At 37.8% G+C, this 12,087-nt stretch overlaps 1 protein-coding gene across 1 annotated transcript; it reads right to left on the bottom strand.

The window, feature by feature from the left end:
• Positions 1–584: 584 nt before the first annotated feature.
• Positions 585–5,402, bottom strand: LOC127659801 (uncharacterized). Its single transcript, XM_052149754.1, has 3 exons — positions 5,224–5,402; positions 1,462–1,669; positions 585–967 (listed from the first exon to the last, which is right to left on the bottom strand). The coding sequence occupies exons 1-3, from the start codon at positions 5,233–5,235 to the stop codon at positions 585–587; spliced, it is 603 nt and encodes a 200-aa protein (XP_052005714.1). The 5' UTR covers positions 5,236–5,402.
• Positions 5,403–12,087: the final 6,685 nt, after the last annotated feature.

Genomic DNA, 12,087 nt, shown 5'->3' with positions numbered 1-12,087 from the left:
TAGCAAAACATGACCTCCTCCTTCTCATCAAAGTAGGCCAGGAGAAGCAAGACCATCTCGATGACATCTGCAGAAGACCCTGTGTGTTCTCCCTGATGAATTCAAGCTTGGCCGTGGCTTGGCACAGCTTTTTGTTCTTGTTGGCGGCTATTGTTTTCATATAGTTTAGGAGCCTTTTCCCCTTCTGGTCAACATTCTTCAGAAAATCTTCTTTCAGGTGTATTCCTGTCAGTTCCTGAAAGTGTGTGGTCATTCCAGTTTCCATAAACCACCATGGCCAGTCTTCTCTCATTTCTTTAATTGCTCGTCCTTCATTTACTTCTTTTAGTTGAGTGAAATATGTCAGCTTTCATGATTGATCTCACCATTTCCAGGTCCTCAGTTTGTTGCAGAAACAGATTTTTCAGCTCATCTTTTTTGTCTTGTTGGCTCTGTGTTGTTTCCCGAGAGGCAAGAACTTCACTTCCCATTTTATACATCCGTACGTATCTTGAATTGCAGCTCTTTTTGTCTGTACCATCTCTGAGTCTTCCAGTGTGGATTTTCTCTTTGTGATTTTTGGTGTTGTTTCTCTTCTTTTGTTTTCAAGCGATATTGAATTTGTTTGGCGAGGAATGGTATCCAGCGCCAATGACATCTCCCTCAATGACATCCTGTAAGGATTTGGGGTATCGTGCCACTATCTTTTGGGCTACATCTATGGCGTTTCTTTTACTAATCAAAGCAGAGTCTTTCAGCATTTGCCTCACCACAATCCTGACCATTTCTCTTCTTAAAGCTGGCCTTGGTCTTTGGCCCCTCTCCAGGCACTGCACTAACGCCTCAGGAAAGGAGCTCCATGGGATTTTAAATTTGTCTGTCCAGTCTGGTCCTGCGCCATGATGGGCAGTGTTGAAGGATGAGGTGGTAGAAGGCGACTGAGGAGATTGGGAGGGTCCAGGTGAATCAGCAGAACAATCATCCTGGTCTTTAAAAACAAAACACACAGCAACAACAGTTAAAGTGTAACTACAGAGAAAATTATCCACCGGGTTTTTGTCTGCATTAAAACACCGTGTTTTACTGTGGAGACGGTATTTTTAGCTGATCAACCACTACAGAGCTTGCTCCGGTATACGCTATAGCCCCAAATCGCAAACAGTGGATTGGCTAAGGGAGGTAAATAAAGCGCTCCCCATATAGCATTTTTTAACCAGTAATATTGTTCAAAACAGCACCAAACCTCGTCAGTAGCTTGCTCAGTGTCCCTACACATAAAATGAAGCACCAACAACATAGCTATTGGAGTTTATTTAGAAGTTACGGAGCAAGCTCTGTAGTGGTTTGATCAAAAAATACGTTCGAGGCATTCATGAGGTGTTTTTTTTTACAAGATTATTTTTCATTGACACTCACAATGCTTGAGCTTTTAATAGATAATTCCCACTTGAATCTATGTGCACTGCATATACTGCAACTCACATTTAAACTTCCAGAAAGCCACCGCCTTGCGAGCTTGAATCGGTCTTAAGACAGACGATACATCTTCTTCTTGAATAAACTTGAAGTCTTCTGCTGTTTCTATACCCAGGGTCTGCAGTCTCTCTTCAAGCATATTTTTGGACACCTCCTGTAGGTCTGGGCAGACCTCATTAATGGCACCTCGCAAAAATGTCTCCATGTCTCTAGTCTGGGGGAGAAATAAATATTCAACACAGCAACAGGACATTTTCGGACATTGACAGATTTTCCTGAAAGTTAGCATGCTGATTTGGTCATGTGAAAAACCCATGAAACTGACATTTTGTATGTCTTGGATCAATATTGAAGGAGATTAAATGTGGTTCATTTTATTCTATCTATATTCTATTTTATTATCACTTTTTATTATTAAAATCAGGTTAAGCTACATTGTAGGGTTAGTAGTCTATAATATTTATGAAAAATATAGAGTTGAAAAGAGCTTTACGATAATTTAAGAATTATTTCTGTGTGGCTTATAGTGAAGGAAAATAACAAGTTAAAGCCATAGCCTAGTTCTCCCTAATTTTCATTTGACTTTAGACTTTTTTTAAGGCCCATCTTTTTAATTCTGATCCAAGGCATGTGAATTTTAAATTTCATGCGTTTCTCATATGACCAAATAAACATGCCAAACTTTTGAGCAGTGGTACATTAAATGCAAACATGAGATCACACTGACAAAACACTGTGTTTCAGAGGAATGACTCTGTGCCCATTGATAATGTATGAAGTCAACGGATAGAAATCTACCAAGTCATTGATGTGAACACACATCATTCCTGTACTTAGTGCCACTACTGAGTACAGGTGGTATTTGGCAAGATAGTCAGAATTGTGTGCGTTCACCACAAAATACACAGCTGCATTTTCTCGAATTAAAATGATGACAAGCTCTGCAAGCTCCAAGCACTCATTTTTTGAGACCAGGAAATTGCCCTTCTTATATGTTGTTCCTTTGTACTGAATTTCTGTGGAAACACTGGTATCATTTCCTGAAAAGTGAAAGTCACAAACTGCATTTTTAATGGCTTCACTGTAGAGGTTGGGGAAAAAAGCACAGCTATTTTTAACTTGCAGAAACTGACTACATGCTGATCCTGCTGAAAGATATGCTTGTAACAACTGATGTCTTTCAGACAGAGTTGAGCAGATGTTTTTGAAATTTTTCAAATGCCTTGCACATCTTTTAAAATAGCCATGTTTACTCTCGAAACGCATCGTCCATAGTCTGATCAGGGGACCAAATTTCAAAATCAGAGACGGGTAGTGTCTCAAGTAATGATGTTTAGGTTTTAGAGGAGTGCCTGGAAACAAACTCTTCCTTGACTCCAGATATTCTTGGATCATGATATCCAAGTAAGCCACCTGGCACAATGAAATCTTTTGTGCGCAAACAAGATCAACAATGTCTTTTAGCTGCAAAACTAATTGCCACACATCATCTTCAGCATTTGACACTTTGTCTCCAATTAACACCGGTAACAACCTCAAGAAATTCCAATTCTGGACAGCTTGACCAGACAGTTTTTTGCAGCCAGGTTTGACACAGCATGGCTTAGTAAGCGCATCGGATCCCTTGTATTTGAATTGTTTAATGCGGCGGTTGAAAAGTGAATATGTAAACCATTTTTTGCTCTTTATGAAATACTTCAAGAAGAGGGAAACATCATAGGATAAGACACCCTCAAAAATGTCATGGCCTAAGCATGGTGGTAGACCAGGTTGGCATACATGAAACGCCTGCAAACCATTGAAATCAGAATTCAGCTTTATTCCTCTAACAATTGGTCTGTCTTCAGTGAGATCAGCAACAGCAGAGTTGTAATTATCTGGGTTACGTTGTTGCCCGCAAACATTTGGATTAATCAGAAACTCCCCTTTCGTGACCTCACAGTACCTGCAGAAGTATTTTGAAGTACTGAAGTTTTCAGTAAAGCCACCAATGTTATGAGAGCCTAAATTATCCCCTGCAATACAGAACAAAGCCGCCTTGACAGTTTCTGCACCTACAGTAATTCCGTTTATTTCCAGGTCTTTCAAATCCGACAACATATCTGAGAAAACACTAGCTGTTCCAAAACGTTTGAAGTCGTTTTCTATGCACAGTAACACAAGGGACATGTGGTCGGTGTTAGACCGTACATGAACAGGTAAATTTGCCACCGAAAAGTAAACAGCAAGAATTTTGTGCTTTTTCTTAGCTGAGCCTAGTGGATTTACAATTTCAAAGGCATCCTGGTATAAAATCAGCTTCAGACATTCTGGATTGTCAATAAAGAATTGGTTCGTCTTAAAAACCTGCCCATCAGCTTATGTCACTAAAGACACACGGGTCTGTTTCACAAGACTGAGGCAACACTGAGTTGTTCCATAATTCTGAATCAAGTAAACTGGTCAATGTTTGCTGCACAGGTATGTAATAAGCAAACCTTTCTAACATATTTTCATCATTTCCTAATGAAATTCTTTTAGGTTGAACATATTTAAACATGGAATGGAATGTCTGAGCTCTTGAGTAGGTTGTTCTCAATGGGCCCTTGTGAGAAGCAGAAAACAGATCAGACTCCTTCACACAATCACAGATTTTACTAACAGCATCATCTGTTAGATTCAAGTCATTTTTCAAAAGTAACTGCAGTTTGCTCAAAGTGTAATCCAGGCCTAATTCGTGAACATTTTGCATCTCTTCAACAATAAGCTGTATTGTTGAAGCTGGAATGAGGAGCTCCCTTGCAATTTCAGATACAACAAACAAACATTTCTAAGAAAGATTTCACTGAAATTCGGTGGCAAGTCAGTGTTTTCATCTGCATCATCTAGGCCAGAGCTGTTAAAAGAATCCTCATGTGTTGTGAGAGGAGACTGTGGTGTATTTTCTTTGAACGCGTCACTGATGTTATTGACTGAACATTCTCTATGTTTTCTGGACATGTGTGCCTTAAATGATGATTTCAACGTGAATGCACTATGACAGCCAGTCACTGGACATGCCACAGATCTTCCCTCTGCTATATGCTCATTTAAATGCATTATCAGTTCTTTCACAGTCTGAAACTGGTGCCTACACAATGACATAGCACAACAAAAATGTGTGACAATGGCCGCATTGCTGGATCTAGCAAATGTACACACATTGTGCTTTCGATAGAAATGAGCCTTAAAAGCGGAGTATGTGCAAAATGTCTGCCTGCAACCAGTACCCTCACATTTATACACGCAGCGTGGTTCAGTCCTATGAACTTTGCAGTGCAACACATAACCCTTTAATGTTGCACACGTTTTACTACAAAAACGACAAGAAATCATTTTTGTCCAGGTTACAAACAATTTCTTGCCATAAGTTAGACCACTTGCTAACTACCACTGATGCTAATTACCCAGCACAAGGACCAGGCCAACGGAACAAACGTAACGCTACTTTAAACAAATCATCAATCCACACAATTTTACCATGCACAATTGGTTGTTTTGCAGTAATAGCGTCAGGCAATCATTTTAGCTGAGGTTGGAAATAACTTATGCTTGAAGACATTAACGTTAGACTCTACACATAACTTAATTAACCACTTCAGCTACATCATGGCGTTGAAAAATCCGGACTAAGAAAATCCGGAATTCAACACGACATAGTGGACGCCCACCGACCTAAAATAACTTCTACACGCTATATATCAAAGACACACTTATTTTGTATCGCTCGCTATGTGTTTTTCCACTTACTTCATCCGCCATAAGTGCAGGCAATCATGTTTCTTCCAGCAAAGTTTCTTCTTCTTTCTAGAAAAGTTTGACTGTGGAAAAAGTTTGAAAACCGTTAGCGTTCGTACAGCCACTGCACCAATCAGCAACCAGAGTTTCGACCACGAGCTTTGCACATGGTGTTAGCATGAGATAACGCTGATCACGCAGTTGTGCACGCATCCTTCACGTGAGTACTCCAGTGGAAAAAAACCCTGCGTGCCTCTGTCATTGGGTAGGAGCGGAGGCATGACTTGTGCACGCTGCCGTCACATGCTAACTCCAGTTAAAAAACTAACAAAAGAAAACAAAAAAAACCCTTGCAAGTGCTTCTGTCTCAGTGCCAAGTTTACAGTAGTTATAGTACCGGTAGTAATAGTGGACATTTATTTATTGTAATTTTATATACAGTCTAATTTATAAAGTCTAATACTTTAAAAATGTTTTGTTATCTATCAAAATGTTCTTTTGTGATACTGTTCTTGTATAGAAATGTTTCACTAAAAGCTGTTTTGCAGACATTCATTGCAGCCCACTTTGTTATTGTTCATTTAAGACTTGAAGGGGCTGATGTCCTATTTGCAAAGTTTACAGTAGTAATAGTCCGCGCTCCTACGCCGCAAGGACGGTTTGGACGGTTCGGTTCGGTCATGGACTAGCTGGAGATAGTGAAATTCTTGAAAAGGCTGTTGTTTTACAAGGTCAATATTTGCCAGCCCTTGAAGTTAAAATATGACACTTGAGCACTGAAATTGTGGATGTGTGGAAATAAGTAAAATCTTTATGCAATGTAAATTATTTGTCTTTTTTATTTATTAGATTTTGGATCAGATCAAATATTAAGCAATGTTCCCTGATGGGAAGCAATGTTCCTTGATGGGAAACATGTTTTATTAAATCCATATATTTTTGTTTGTTTAAAATTAATAATTTCTATTTAACTTTTATATATTTGATTGGAGAAAACAAATAATTTCTAATACATATTTCTTAAACGAGAAGTTTTGTTTTGATTAAATCTATATATTTTTGTTTAAATCAAAAATAGAATTTAAATTAATTGACTTTATTCAACATGAAAATTTACTTTGTACCAAGTTTTATAAAATAGTTTTCATAGACATAGAAAATATTGGTTAGGGTAAGTCATCCGCGGGCGGATGCGGCCTGCTAGATAGTTCAATAGATCATTTCTGCAAAAATATATAGTTTTATAATCATAGTTTTACTGTAAAATTAACAGATATAATTGATTTACTTGTTTACAAAATATTACTGTTAAGTTAACTATGTTTCATTTAATTTACAACATATTATTGTTAAGTTAAAAACAATTAAAATGTCATTTTAACATTATGCTCTTGTCTTTTAAATGTAATTGAATATACAATTTAAGTCTGTACAATTTACAGAAATAGATCATTTCTACCAAAATATATGTTTTTATAATCATAGTTTTACTGTAAAATTAACAGATATATTTGATTTACTTGTTTACAAAATATTACTGTTAAGTTAACAATGTTTCCTTTAATTTACAAGATATTATTGTTAAGTTAACAATGTTCAATTGTATTCTCGTTTACGGTATTTCCATGTAGCTATTTTACAGCATTTCAAAGTTAATTTTACGGACATTTTTTACAGTGTATAGTGGGGTTTATCTATAATAAGGGAGCTTGCTAGCTAACTACTGCTTCCTAAATCTTTTATATATATATATATATATATATATATATATATATATATATATATATATATATATATATATATATATATATATAAATGCAGTTTTATGACCATTTATACATGATAAACCAGTATTTATCATGTATAAATATCAAGCAACCTTTGTCAAACATATAGGTGCACCACTACTTTGGCTACTACAACAGGCTTTGAGATTCTTTCTCCAGGTCCTTTAAGAAATGTATGTGTTGGACTGGGATACAAGTGGTTTCTGAATTCTAGGTTTGTGAGGTTGACAGATACATAGAGCTGCTAATTCAATTCTGCAGCAATTTACAGATTGCACTTTTGTGGTATAAGTGAGAAATGCTGGCCAGATTCAGATAAAAATCAATGAGGGTGCTTCTGAATAGGGTGCTCTGTGTAAAGTAGAGACATAATGTTTTTATTATAAACACACACACACACACACACACACACACACACTGGAAGTTCGTCCTCCGTTTTCAAAGAAGACCAACTTCTTCACCATCGTAGAGTAGGGAAGGGGAAGGGAAGATATGTTCATTGATCAGCAACATTGCGTCGTTGGTGAATGCGCAAGTGTCCAACCAGCCCAATGTGTGCTCTGAATGTCCGGTTGCAGTGGGGGCAAACCGGAAGTGGTGCAGCAGCACTGGCGATTGGAATAGATCAAAATAGGCTGTTGAGTAGGCTGGAGAATTATGTTGGCATTAGTGGGCTTGATTTAGCATGCGTTAGGTCATATTTATCAGACTGCTACCACTTTGTATGTGTAAAAGAGGAATTGTCAAATCAAACAAAAGTTTAGTATGGAGTGCCACAGGGATCAGTTTTAGGACCTCTGCTTTTCTCCTTATACATACTTCCTCTGGGAGATATTATCAGGAATCATGGAATAAGTTTCCACTGTTATGCTGATGATACCCAACTTTATATTTCTTATAAACCCAAAGAAAATTCTCAATTCTTCAAATTAGCAGAGTGTATCAATGAAATCAAAAATTAGATGGCCAGAAATTTCCTTGTACTCGATTCAGACAAATAGAGGTACTAATTGTTGGACCTAAAACCTCTAAATATAAGCCGCTAAAATATAATTTGATTCTCAATGGATGTATTGTTATGTAGTCTTCTACAGTGAAGAAACCGATACAAATCCTCTTTTCTATAACACCTAGGTGTTATATTTGATACCAATCTGTCCTTTGAAAATCACATTTCCAATATTTGTACAATAGCATTCTTCCAACTCAGAAATATTGCTAAGTTATGACACATGCTCTCTGTTGCTGATGCCAAAACACTAATTCATGTGTTCAAGACTCAAGACTAGATTATTGTAATGCATTATTTGGAGGATGTCCAGCAAGTTCAATAAATAAACTTTAATTGCTTCAAAATGCATCTGCCAGAGTGCTGACTACAACCAAGGAATATGATCATATTAGCCCAATTTTATTGTTGTTACATTGGCTGCCATTTAAATTTCATATTAATTTGAAAATTCTGCATACAAAAGAAAAAATGAAAAAATGAAAAAACTACATACAAAGCTTAGAATGGTCAAACTCCACAGTACTTAGGTGACATTCTGACATGCTATATTCCATCAAGTTCATTACAATCACAAAATTCTTGCTTTTTAATAATTCTAAGAATATCAAAATCCACATAAGTTGGTAGATCCTTTTCATATTTGGCTCCTAAACTACGGAATAGTCTCCCTAGCTGTTCAGGATGCAGACACACTCACTCAGTTAAAGGCTATTTTTTGGCAGGCATACACCTAATTTATCCATCAAGTCACAATTAGGCTGCTTTAGTTAGGTCTGCCAGAACCAGAAACATCTGTTTTGATTTACATTATAACTATAATACACTATAACTCTGCATAAAACTTAATGGCATCTACACTAATATTATTCTATTTGTTTCCATGGCTCAATTCATATCCCGAGGTTACCAGAGCCGGCCAGATCCAGCTCCGTTCCTGCTTGGTGTCGGACTCTACTGCTACGTATTGCTGAGTGATGACGACAAAATACAGCCTGTGCTAGCCAGACATCACTTCAGTCTTTTGACTTCTGAGTATGAACTAATTCCAACTCCAACTGTAAGACATCGGATACTTCATATTCCACTGCCTGATCCTTGGACTTAGGATTGACCCCACGAACCTCAACGAAATGTCCTGCCGGTTGAACTGAGATGCACTGGATCACCATTTTCTATTGATGGACTATACACTTGAAATGGAATACATAGACTATCATTTAGGGTGCTTTCCCACTGGCAGTTTAGTTCGAAAAAGAGCACGGTTTCCATGAAAAATTGGAAACGTGAAAGCTGTCCTGTAGGAGGTGGTCTGAGTTTGGTTGCAATGGAGCTGTAATGCAATTCGCGTGAACGTGAAAGCAACTCGGACTCAGGTGCGCGCTCTTTCAGGAACTAAAGTAACCTGCGCATGCATTTTAGATGATGATGACATCATTAGTTTTGACAACACACGAGGTTCCACACATTCCTGAAAGTCCCAAAAAAGTAATGACACCACAATGACATACAAGTACAATCAACTCTATAAATTCTGTCTTTCTGTCTATCTATGCACCTTAGTATAAAATAATAATAAATAGTATACATACAGTGGCGATAACTTCACCTTGGACACAAGCGTAAGCGTACAGTGTAAACAAAGATGCAAATTAATTCCTTGCAATCAGCTGTCTCCTCAAAAAACGCTGTTTGCCAGCTGCAGCAAGCCACCTTCCCCTGGACATCATATGAGTTACACCATGAAGCGCACACATACGCAGCTGTCGTTCACTCTGCTGTGCATAATGGCACTAAAATAACACAAAAACAAAAAAGTATGATGAGTCGCATTGTGTTCACCATGCGTGTTTGTGATGATGTAATATGAATGCAAATTGACCGGGGTTCGACAGAATCAATTGAGTGTGAAACCAGACCAACGCTGCTGGGGGAACCGGGAACAGTAGCATTCGGAATTGGACCACAGCAAACGTGCCCAGTGTGAAAGCCCCCTTAATTGCCAACAAAAGCCTTCATTAGCCAACTAACAAAGAGCAATGCATATATGTGAACTTCTGCAGTTAATCCAGGATGGTCTTCAAAATCATTCATCTTAAAGTTCATAAAAAAAAATTTTAACACTAGACCTAAACTCTTACATAATTTACACATTTTAAACCATGACTTGCAATGCACACAAATAACTAATATTGGCTTTATATTCATGTTGTTTAGCTCGAGGGGAACTGGCCCCCACAGTGAGTCTGGTTTCACCAAGGTTATTTTTTTCCATTAACCAACATCTTATGGAGTTTTGTACTCCTTGCCACAGTCGCATTCGGCTTGCTCACAGGGTTCTAAATATAATTATTATTTAATTATTATTATTCAATTTTATTGATATTTAATCAAACTACACAATGATCACTCTAAGACTTTATAGATATTACAGTTAAATTGTATGTTAATGCATGATTTCCTGTAAAGCTGCTTTGAAACGACTTGGTTGTGAAAACCACTGATTTTGAGAACAAAGTGTTCAGTTCACCCAAATTTTAAAATAAAAATAACTAATTCTCTCCACAAATGTCATGTCAAAAATATTCAACCCCCAAAATCAATAATTTGTGGAAGCATCCTTTACCCTTAATAACATCAAATAGCCTAAATGTTTCAGGTAAGTGTTCTCAGGCTTCGGACACCTCTCTGTTGCAATCTTTACACATTTCTCATGAGCAAAACTTCCAGCTCATTGACATTCTTTGGTTTCGGTGCTGCCACTGCTTTCTTGAAATCCCAGCAAAGATTTTCAATGGTATTTTAATGATGGACTGAAACGGTCACTCAAGGACATTTCACGACCCATCCTTGAACCAGATTTTGGACAACTTGGATGTATCCTTGGTGTTATGGTCTTGCTGGAAAGTCCAGTGATCACCAAGGTTCAATTTACACACTGAAGGCATCACATTTTTGACAGAATGGCCTCATACCTGAAATAATCCATGGCGTCAGTCACATAGTCAGGATAACCATTTCCTGCAGCCGCAAAACACCCCCATAACATCACTGACCCACCGCCACGCTTGACCGTGGGGATGGTGTCGTTCTTGTCATCACCTTGCCTTTCTTACTCCAGATATACTGCTGACTAGGGGTATAATGATTTCACAATATACCTTGGTTTTAAAACGTTGAAATCTTCTCTATTGCATAAAGATAAAGATAAAGATTCTGCGACATGTACACGGCATCATATAAACTTGGATAGATAAAATAAATATTTAAATTGCGCCTTCCTCATGTTGCATTTGACGATCACTCAATTTTAAAGGTAACATGCAGGTGTCTCGAGCGCTGTGCGTCACAAGCGCATCAGAGGTCCAGCACGAGCGCAGCGTACAGACATGTCCGAGTATGAACCTTTATTTCTGCCGCCACAGAAGTTGAAGTCCGCTGTCTGGGATTACTTGGGTATGTAAAAGTCCCACGGCACCATCAATATTTATGGTTACCCAGTCTGTAAAATTTGCCTCAAAAAAGTATCGGCTCAAGCGGCAAACACTCCAAATCTTAAAGGGTAACTAAACCCTAAACCAACTTTTTTTAGTTAATGATCTGTAAGAATGGGGCTTTATTAGTACTGGTCATTGATTCAAATAATTTTTTTGACATTTGTGTATAAAGTGTTTTAATTCTACAATATATGGTGTAAAAACGTCTGAGTGCTGCCCTCTTCAGGTTGAACGGTGGCTACTGCAATTGAATTTTCCTATTGGCTGTTTGCGGTACTTCGTGACGTAAGCGGTGACAGCTGATGTAAGCAGGTTCCAGCTCACCACGCCCTTGGTACGAGCTACCACGCCCATGGCAGTATAAAAACCATCTTGTTTCGTCAAAACCACTGTAGCGAGTCAGGAGTTGGAATTGCGAGTATTGAAAACGATCAGGATAGAGTATTTTAGCATCTATTTAGCATAGCATTTATATAGTTATTTAGATTATTTTGTGTAGCCTAGGTAGTTAATTAGCATATTTGTTAGTGTAGTATTGTTAGAAGCATAGTTAGTTAGTAGCATAGTATTGCGTCAGTTAGGA

Source organism: Xyrauchen texanus, chromosome 19 (assembly GCF_025860055.1).
Source record: "Xyrauchen texanus isolate HMW12.3.18 chromosome 19, RBS_HiC_50CHRs, whole genome shotgun sequence".
NCBI lineage: Eukaryota > Metazoa > Chordata > Actinopteri > Cypriniformes > Catostomidae > Xyrauchen > Xyrauchen texanus.
This window is presented reverse-complemented; position numbering and strand designations above follow the sequence as displayed.